General features: G+C 28.4%; 1 protein-coding gene across 9 annotated transcripts; it reads right to left on the bottom strand.

Moving 5' to 3' along the window:
* Window positions 1–129: 129 nt before the first annotated feature.
* LOC137811111 (RNA-binding (RRM/RBD/RNP motifs) family protein) lies at window positions 130–5,247 on the bottom strand. Of its 9 annotated transcripts, none has more exons than XR_011081032.2 (9): window positions 5,071–5,247; window positions 4,606–4,924; window positions 3,732–3,833; window positions 3,505–3,591; window positions 3,155–3,280; window positions 2,712–3,002; window positions 2,001–2,066; window positions 800–943; window positions 130–675 (listed from the first exon to the last, which is right to left on the bottom strand). XR_011081032.2 is itself a non-coding variant. In XM_068612705.2 (8 exons), exons 2-8 carry the CDS (start codon window positions 4,903–4,905, stop codon window positions 887–889), a joined length of 1,029 nt encoding a protein of 342 aa, XP_068468806.1. In that variant the 5' UTR covers window positions 4,906–4,924; window positions 5,039–5,237; the 3' UTR covers window positions 639–886. The 9 variants fall into 9 exon arrangements, 1 of the variants encoding a protein (XP_068468806.1); XR_016518567.1 differs by having other exon boundaries at window positions 130–576; window positions 5,071–5,242; XR_016518569.1 differs by having other exon boundaries at window positions 2,712–2,911; window positions 5,071–5,242.
* Window positions 5,248–10,570: the final 5,323 nt, after the last annotated feature.

Genomic DNA, 10,570 nt, shown 5'->3' with positions numbered 1-10,570 from the left:
GATAACAATGCTTAACAGCGCATAAAACTAACACATGTGCTGTTGCTTTTGGTGCGGTATGGATTCACTGAAACTTCCATTTACATAAATATATACTTTTTAAAAATAATGAGCCATCTGAACGTTAAATATTGTAGTCAAAGACAAAATTTAATCTAAACAAATAGGCTATCAATCCGATCCTTTAAAGAAATGTTATACAATTGAAGCAACGTTAGGATACCACTGCAAAACGATTCGCCACTCGTCTGTGGAATATCTGGAGCATTATAAAACAAATATATGACACGTTCAACAAAAAAGATAATATATGAAATCACAAATGATTTTTATCTGCGCAATATAACTAGTTCAAGTCTCGTTGTCTTCCCCTTATAACTGCCCATCTTGTTATTCATTCATTACCCCCTTTGTTTACTTAGAGAGGTTTATATCCTCTGCCCTCAACTGCAGAGTTAGTAGTTATAAGCATTATATATTTCATCAAGAATTCCACATAATCAGATGAGAAAAAATCCAATGACGATCTGGTAGAAAAGAAATGTTGGGGTCTTGGAAGCTGAAACCGCAAGAGTTCTGTCACGTTAAGGTTTTGCGCATCATCAGTAAGAGGCTTGGGCTGCTAGTGAAGATGAATATAACTGAATGAAGCTATGGTTGTGGAGTGCTGGTGACCTATAAAGGATAAAACCACCCTAAAGCCCACAAGATTTTATTTAAATATTTCTAATCCAAGAGACATCTCCCATGTGTGTGAGAATTATAATATCAAAAAACACCAAACAGATGCAGAACACACCTCAGGTTTTACTGGTTCCAACTCTCAAAACTTGTTGCATTATACATTATACGTTGTAAATCTTCTCACTGCCGCCTCAGTGAAACCTTATCTCTGAGAATCGCAATACTGAGAAAATTCACATTTGCACAAACCTGCTCTAACCTGGTACACACAAATACTTGTTTTTAACATGAAAACATATAGACAGGAAAGAAAAACCTTGCAACTACAATTAGTTATCAATTATTATAATAGAAAAGGATGCAGGCATGCAAAGATATATTTCTTTAGATTTCTGCACTGTCAAATGCATAGTAGTTAGTAAAAGTCTCGGTTTATTGCATTTCAGGAATATATATCTTTGTATTTAATTGCATTCTTTATGTAAGGGTGGTGCAACTGAAATAGTTTTTGGCATATGCTTCAGATTGGATGGGCCTGAAGAGGTTTCAAAGAAGAAAAATCAAATGGTTCAGGGATTTTATACATGGTCTTAGAATTTTAAAAAGAACATTTATAATAGTTAGTTTATATTTTTAATTTTCTAAAATAAGATGATGACACTTGAAGGGTCATCATTTAGCTGTTGGTATGTTTGTAGTTTATATAAATGTACTCTTCTTACCTATGAAAGAATGAGAAATATCAATGTTATCTTTTAGCCTCTCTTTAGTTGTAGATTTAAGTATTTTAGAGTAGAGTTTTGGCTCCATATCAGCTTCTCTTTTCTCACTCAGTAATAACACAACTATAACTAAGGGATTTAGATTTCAATTCTTATCATCCCCATTCTTCTAAAAATATGTTGAAATTCATTATATGTTAAGCGGGCCTGTTAATTAAGTAAGCTTCAAGAAGAAATGGTTTTAGTTTAGGATAGTTATTTCAAGACAGACTAAACTGTAGGCATAGAAATTGTTCTCAAAGTGTTTTGATTTCTCAAAACTGCTAATAATTATTGGATTAAAGGAATATTGCACTGGAAAATTATAGCCAATGTCAAATGATCATATTAACCAAAAAAAAAAAAAAAAACTGAAATGTGCATATCAAAAGCCCAAACATGAAAAAGGATTTCATAAGAGGTATGAGAGCTACTGAAATAATTGCATTACCAATATTTTTGTTCTCTTTTGTTGAAGTACTAGATACTGAATCACAAACAGTAATAAGGTGTTTACAGGAATACCCGAATGAAAAGACCATGACATCTACTCACCTTACGAAGTGTAAAAGATACCCTTCTTGAAGCCCTTCTAATGACACTGCCATTAACTTTATCTATCTGTGAGGAGACAAAATATATTTAGTTAGAAAGATATATTATCAAGGCACACCTAAATGCACTTCCAAGTAAAGAATCAATCTTCAAGTTTTCTGCCATCAACAGAATATAAAATACTTACGAGAAATGTCATGAATTAGGACAATAAAGTTGCCCTACTACGAAACACATGAAAAGAGCAGCAAACTTATGGGACTAATACTATAGCAGGCATCTTAATTGCGTCAAAGGTTATAACTTCATCACAATACAACGTTTTGGATTTTTAATATGCTCTTTTATAAATCCAGCACGCTTATCTGAAGTGCTCAATGTGAAAAGCATCATAAGGAAATACAGATTGTCTTGTAACGAAAGAAACATTATGAACTTAATATCTTAAATACAGAAATTCTCAAACAAGGATCTTTTACTAATTTATATTAAAAATTTAGGAAAACTTTTGGCTTGCTCATGAGCCAAAAAGGGGTTGTTTTGCTTTTGCACTCTCATGCCTTTTAAGATAAGTTTTTCATGATTTTTCCATTTAAATGACCACAAATAAACTACTTTCAGACAATGATAGCAAAACAGGATTCTGAAATGTAACAATTTTTTTCCACATGTAAATGGGCGCAAAGCATAATCATTTCCGAATCATCACACCTTGTGGTGTGGAATGTAATGATGCCATGCATAACGTGCTTCTCCAGACAGGAGTAGTAAAGACCGAGGAGGAAGATAGATAGTTCTCCTTATAAAATTTGATTGATCTTCTGTATTTTCTATTTTTGCAACAGAACTTGAGGCAACTTTAGGAAGCCAATCACCATTTTCATATCGTCTGAACTCCATTATACAGGGCCCTGATAATGAAAGGCTGAAAATTAAATCTTCAAATGCAGAATGAGTGTCTATATGGGGGGACAGACCCACTCCAGGTGGGTACTCATTTACCTGGTGGTGACATGACATGACAACAATTAACTTAGAACATCATAAACAGTATTCATAATATACAATAACCCATTTCCCTCATAAATAAACTAATAATTGAATCAATTTATGACTGGATTAAACAAATATGGAGTACTAGTAAGTCTGAATACCGTAAGTTGGTCCAAAACTATATTTTTAATATTCTTGAAACTTGGACATGATGAAATTCTTTCAAGTATTGGAGAAACAAACGACGGAAGTTCACCTAAGCAGTGCCTTGTATTAACGTTCCTAGTCTGCAAAGCCAAATAAAGTGGAAACAGAGTCTAGATTAATCAATCTTCTCACAATACTCAGCAGCCTATTTGTTATATATAATATAGCACATTTCCAATAGTTTGGAATAAGATCTTCAATCACAAAGTAATTATTTAGTTGTCTGGAAAAAAGGTTGGATCCCCACTAACTTAGGAACAACAGAAACAGATAAAGAGAAATCCAAATAATCCTTGAAACTCACATCATAACGAAACTCATAACCATAGTGTTGAACCCTTCTTTTTGCAAGACTGTTCCAAGGCCTGCAGTCAACAGCCTGAAGCAGTTCCTGGGAAGATGGAAGAGACCAAAAATTTGTACAGGAAGAACCAACATAAGTAAAAGATGATTTGAAAAACAATGCAAAAAAAATTCAAACATGGTAAGCTAAACAGTTAGCATTGATACGGAATGAAAAAGATTCATAACCTCTTCTTCTTTAGCACTGATGAAGTCATGAATTAGGTAAAGTCCTGAAATGCTCACTTCTGATGCAGTGATAGATACAGGAACCAAGTCAGTAGCTTGATCCTGAACAGACATGAAAACTAATAAGGACTAGCATAAGGGATAATTCCACAAACCACCATTGCTTGTTAGAAATGCATACCTCCTCCTTCCTTACCTTGTTAATTTAAAATAATTTTAAGAAACTTATGGGCGTGCACATAAAAGTTACTTTAATTTTCTAAATATCAAATGCCAATGTATGAGAATAAGAATTTAATTCGCATACACAGGGCGTTCATAGAATTACATTATCATCCAATCATAGATTGCAATATAACAAAAAATTATTGACTTTTGTGAATTACTTTAAAGGACATATCTAAGATGATTTTTTACTGATTGACCATCTAAAAACCTTCACACTAGAAGTTTATCAAAATTAAGCTTTAACAATAATACATAAAATAAGGAGTGGCATGCTTTGTGAACCAATAAAAATCATTATTAGTACGACTCTTCAAGTAGTTACTACAGAAGTTAATGAACTTACTGTACACAACAATTTTGCGATTGAAGGGAATTGCATGTAATATATATCCTTAAACTATGAGAGAACTTTTACAAATCTGTCTATGCATAATCTAATTTTAACTTATGAAGAAATCAATTTCACTCTTTTTCTTCTTATTTTTGTCCCTAAAAGTCCTTATGGAAAATCTTGTCCAAACATACTCTAACATTCCAATCAAACAGAATGCAAATGTAATAATGCAAATAAAGCTGTAATAATTAGCCAAATCTAAATATAAACACGAACCAATGTAGTGAAAATGAGTGGTGGTAGCAGTAGTACCTGTGTTGTTGGCTGAAGCACAGAATAACGGATATGCATGGATCGACCTCCAAGTTCAGGACATGGGCGTCCATGTAATGCCTTTAAGGCAGCTTGTGCTGAGCCCTCTTCAGCATAAGCCACTATGACACGTGTCCCACTCTCATCTGCTGCATAAACTCCCTTAAGCTCTCCGAATTTGCAGAACACAGATGCAATGTCATCATCAGAAATCCCCACTGCAGGCCCACAATTAGCCACGTAAAGGTTCGAACTCAACTCACCATCGTTCTTAGTACGCCCAAACCTTGGCAAACCCATATCAATACCCACAAAGAAGCTGCATAAAGAAATGAGACAAACTTCATTAGAGTTATCGAAGGTCTTGTTTTGGTTCGACACAGTTGAGGATCAGGGAAAACTAGAATGGAATAATATGAATACGCAGTCCCACTGTTGAAGGTAGGAATCAAGTTTCAATTTTACCGATCTCCAAGCGTTATTGTTGTTTGTGCTACACAATCAAGCACATACAACCTACACCAAATCAAAGGATTTGAATCTGTTTTGGGTCAAATTAATTTGTCAGTTGGGGATGCTATTCACACCCCTTTAGGTCATTTTTTTTCCTTCCAAACTTTTAGACAAAAACTAGTTTGAAAGAAACCGTGATATGATTTTTTTATATATATATTTCTGAAATTGGTCACCGTTACGTGGAAAATTGCATTACGAAAATTGGGGTAAAGTTGAGAAAAAAAAATTGGAATATAAAAATAGTGGAAGTATAAAGAGATAAAAAAAAGAAGATTCCTTATTATATATTTTATAAATAAATAAATATTAATATACACTGATCAAATTTAGAGTTTTATTTCAAGAATTTTCATGGTCAACAATAATTTCATTAAATAAGTTAGATAGTGTTAAGGTAAAACTTATAATCTATAGACTACCATGATAATGCTGGTAAGTTTTGCATTTTTTTTCTAATTAATTATTTTTCAAGAAAATAATCATTTGTTTTCTATTAATGTACATGATATTTTTCCTTAAAAATTAATTTAAATTATAAATTTAATGAGGTAATATCAACAATTTCATTTTTTTTGGTAAAATTATCTTTTTTGACAATCATGATTAGATAAATAAATAAAAGTATAACTTTCAACATAGACTCCAACTTTAGTTTGGTTTATCATGCAAAGAGTTATTCTTTCCATTAAATTCAAATATTAATAGTAGTTTTATCTTTATTAAATACTAATTTAATATATGTGTGTTTAAATGGTTTATGCAAACAAGAGTTCATTTTGATATAGAATTAAATTATTTGCTTTATCATATAAAATAGAATGAGATAAAGGCAAGTTCTAAGAATTCTTATGTTGATGATAGATAACCTTTTAGAAGGGTGATCAAAATCAGAGGAAACCTCCAGCATAAAAAGTACTCTTTTTTATATTTTTAATGTGGGTTTTTTATTTTATCAAATTTACGAAAAATTATTTAAAATGAAGAAAATAGAGGAGAGGATGTGGGGTTTTTGATTGAAAACCATTAGACATAAAAAAAAAAAATTATGGTATTTCTTTCTACATCCCATTATCCTATCAATTAGGTAAAATTGTCAAAATATTCCGTTTAATTCACTATCATTTTGGAAAGTTTTTTTGAGAACATATTCTAAAAAAATTATTTCTCTATCTAGCACCCTTTTGTTTTTATTTTCCTATCTAGCACCCTTTTGTTTTTATTTCTCTATCTAGCACTCTTTTATTTTTTATTTTCCTATCTAGCACCATTTTAAAAATAAATAAATAAATAATAAATTATTATTTTTTTATAATTTTAATTTTGAATGCATTAAAAAATAAATATTTTTAATGTTTGAAATAATTAGAAATATAATTAATGAATAAATAAATGAGTTTTTACAAAATAAAAATAACAAAGTAATAAATTAAAAATGTTTAGTTTAAAATTATTTTTTTTAAAAATGAAGAAAATAAAAAATTAAACTCTGCAACAACATAAAAGTTGAATCTATAAACATAAATTAGTATTTATTTTTATTATTATTGATTATGTAATCATGTTAATTTCAAGTAAAAAATACAGGACATATTTATAAAAAAAACTAAAGTCAATTAGTATTAATTAATAGTGGACACATAAATAATATTGAAGTGTTTACCTAAATGCAAAATTCTAAAAAAAACTAATACAAACGTTACACTTAATGCTTAAAAATGAGAAGAAAAAAATGCAAAAATAAATAAGTCTAGAAAATAAAAACAACAACAATAAAATAAAAACAAAAACCATAAATAAATAAAGATTGAGAGAAAAAATAATAATAACTAAAAACATAAAAGGTATAAAATAAAGGAAAAACAAAATAAGATAAAGATAAAAGATATAAAAAAAATCAAATAAATCAAAACAAGATAAATATAAGAGATATAAGGCGATACTAAATAAGTATATGTTGATCATAAAAAGGAAAATAAATGAGAGATGATCATTCATTTAATATGTTCTTCAATGGTACATTAAATAGTTTGTGCGAAATGAAACATAATTAATGACGAAAAGTAGACGGTCTAGTAATGTTGGGACACATTCTTTTTGTGTGTCCTGGTGTTTGACAATATTATTATTTTTTCTGTCATTTTTTATTTGATTCTATTTATGTTTTTATTCATTAATTATATTTCTAACTATTTTAAATACTAAAAATATTTTTTTTAATGCATTCAAAATTAAAATTATAAAAAAAAATTACTGGATTGTGCAATTCTCGTCATTAATTATGTTTCATTTTGCACAAACTATTTAATGTACCACTGAAGAAAATATCAAATGAATGATCATCTTTTATTTATTTCCCTTTTTATGATCAACATATACTTATTTAATATCGCCTTATATCTCTTATCTTTATCTTGTTTGGATTTTTATCTCTTATCTTATTTTGTTTTGCCTTTATTTTATATCTTTTATGTTTTTAGTTGTTATTTTTTTTTCTGTCATTCTTTATTTATATTTATTTTTTGTTTTTATTTTATTGTTGTTGTTTTTATTTTCTATACTTATTTAGTTTTGCATTATTTTGGTCTCATTTTTAAGCATTAAGTATAGCATTTGCATTAGCTTTTTTTTAGAATTTTGCATTTAGGGTAGACACTTCAATATTATTTATGTGTTCACTATTAATTAATACTAATTGACTTTGTTTTTTTTATAAGTATGTCCTGTATTTTTTACTTGAAATTAACATGATTATATCATCAATAATAATAAAAATAAATGTTAATTTATGTTTATAGATTCAACTTTTATGTTGTTGTATAGTTTAATTTTTTATTTTCTTCATTTTAAAAAAAATAATTTTAAACTAATTTTTTTAATTTATTACTTTTTTATTTTTATTTTGTAAAAACTCATTTATTTATTCATTAATTATATTTCTAATTATTTTAAACATTAAAAATATTTATTTTTTAATGCATTCAAAATTAAAATTATAAAAAAAAATTATTATTTATTTATTTATTTTAAAATGGTGCTAGATAGGGAAATAAAAAATAAAAGAGTGCTTGATAGGGAAATAAAAACAAAAGAGTGCTATAAAGGGAAATAAAAACAAAAGGGTGTTAGATAGGGAAATAAAGATGTAAATGGTGCTAGATAGGAAATTGAACCTACAAAAGATATGTAATAAGTTTCAAAAATATTATTCAATAAATTTTGTTTAAAACATATTTTTTGAGAATATATTTCCTGAATTTTGAAAAGTTTATTCTAAAAAAATATTTTTAAAAAGAATAAAACAATCTTTTTCACAATTTATCAAGTATAAACCCTATACCCTCCAATATTAAAGGTGGGGTGGAGTGGAGGTTACTTTTATGTAATCAATCAACCCAATATAGTATTACTAGTTAGAGGATGTACTATTCTAAATTATATATGTTTTGAATTTTTTTTGTTGGTGTTAAATTATTCAAATGTTTTATCTTTTTGTTATATATTTGTGTTTAGGGGTGGCTAAGCGGGCCACCCCGTCCCGCATTGGCCCGTCCACGCTTGGTCTGCAAAAATGCGGGTCGGGTTGGCCCGTCCCACAAAGTTATTGCGGGCTAGAATTCTCAATCCGCCTCGCATAAGAGCTGGCCCGCATTCTTTTTTTTTAAATTAAATATTTTTTTTTTTACATTTTGTTCTTAAAAAATTGTCAAATTAAACATATATATTTGTTACTATCAAACCTAAATTCTTTTTCTTTCTTTCCAAACATAGTCAAACATCAAAACATTAAACATTAAGATAAATATCAAATATCACTATTCTTCCACTTCCAAAGCATTAAAAATACCTAATTCCAAAACATTAAACATAAACATAAACATTAATTCAAAAACATTAAACATAAACATTATTGACGCAATTGTGTTGTGTTTCTTTCTTTGAAATTTTGTGAAAACCCAATTACGTTGCCTTGCTGTTGCTAAGTGCCAATTTTTATTTTCTTGCGGGTTAGCGGGTTAGTCCGCCCCGCCCCGCTGCTAGCCCGCACGGATTGCGGACTAATACGGGTTAGCGGGTTGAAAAGATCAGTCTGCCCCGCGTTTTTTACCAGCGGGCCGCGGACCAGCCCGCACAGCCCGGCCCGCACGGCCCGCCCTGCTTTGCCATCCCTATTTGTGTTATCTATAAACAATTTTGTTGAGAATTATTTATTATTTGAAATAAATCAAATTAAGTTTTTTCATAATTGAAAATTTGAGAGTGATTGATTAGTTTTCCGTTGAGATTACTATTGTTATTCTATTGAATGTTTTAAAATTAGTTTTTTACTGCTTAAGGAAATAAGACTAAACAACTCTTACTTAACTCAAAGAATAAGATGTGAACTTCTTAATACTTACAACAACAAAAATAACATAAAGGATACAAAATTAATTTTTAAAGGTTTTTATAATAATTAAATTCTTGTTATAGTTATTTTTAAACTTAATAAAATTTTATAATAAATCATTGTTCTTATGATATTTAATGTTTAATGGTATTTAACCGTTTAAACTCCTTTAAATGATATTTTTACTATTACCAATAACCATTGGTATATACTTTTCAAGTGTGCAATATTAATATTAGAATCTACTTTATTATAAATTAAAATCAAAATAGATACTCTTATCTATTTATAAATAAATAAAATTACCTATATTATTACCCTTTGTATGCAACTGAAAAGACAATTTTTGAATTAAAAAATATCTTTTTACTTAAAAATACATCAGGTTTATACTTATATAAGGGTATTTTTTAGTAATATTTAAAAAAACTTATTCAATTAAGTGTTGTTTGTATCATTTAAACAGATATCTAAAAAAAATTCTTTTTAATGTTAATTCCCGTAAAATATAATTTTGATTTAAGCTTTTAATTTATTTTTCATCTAATGTTAGTCATTATTAAGAAAATTAGTCTCATTTATTAGCTTCCTCTTTCTCCTCACCATATGAGGTATTTTTTCCTTCTATTTCCTACACCATAATTTGTTATTTCACAAATCATAGGTGCAATGGCAAATTTCAGTCGAGAACAAGTAAATTTAATACATTTTGCTTCTTGCTTTTTAAAGTCTCTCATCCAATTGGAAATCCTCTGGAACTTCTTTTCCTTTTTTATACATTAGAATAATGACCAAGCATATCAATTAATTATGATAAATATTCTATCCATGTTCAACATTATGATAACATAACTAAGATATTTTTATCAATATATATGTTTAATTAACAAAGTTAGTTATTAATAATAATATAATATAATTATAATAATTTGTTTCTTTACTAGATAACTTATAACATAATACTAACTGTTTTATAAAGAATATTCCTTAAGATCATTTGCATGTGGATCTTCATGTGATATTCATCCCTATTTGATCATAATAGATTTATTACTTCAACAA

The sequence above is a fragment of the Phaseolus vulgaris genome, chromosome 2 (assembly GCF_051622355.1).
Source record: "Phaseolus vulgaris cultivar YP4 chromosome 2, ASM5162235v1, whole genome shotgun sequence".
NCBI classification, from domain to species: Eukaryota; Viridiplantae; Streptophyta; class Magnoliopsida; order Fabales; family Fabaceae; genus Phaseolus; species Phaseolus vulgaris.
Note: the sequence above shows the minus strand (reverse complement) of the source record. Positions and strands in the feature narration are given on the sequence as shown.

Bases quoted from the DNA above. Each gene is read 5' to 3' on its own strand.
- LOC137811111 (XM_068612705.2), bottom strand. From the start codon at position 4,905: ATGGGTTTGCCAAGGTTTGGGCGTACTAAGAACGATGGTGAGTTGAGT. The intron at 3,003-3,154 runs GTATTCAGACTT...TGTCACCACCAG, and splicing joins TAGTTTTGGACCAACTTACG to GTAAATGAGTACCCACCTGG. The intron at 2,067-2,711 runs GTGTGATGATTC...GTCTCCTCACAG, and splicing joins ATTACATTCCACACCACAAG to ATAGATAAAGTTAATGGCAG.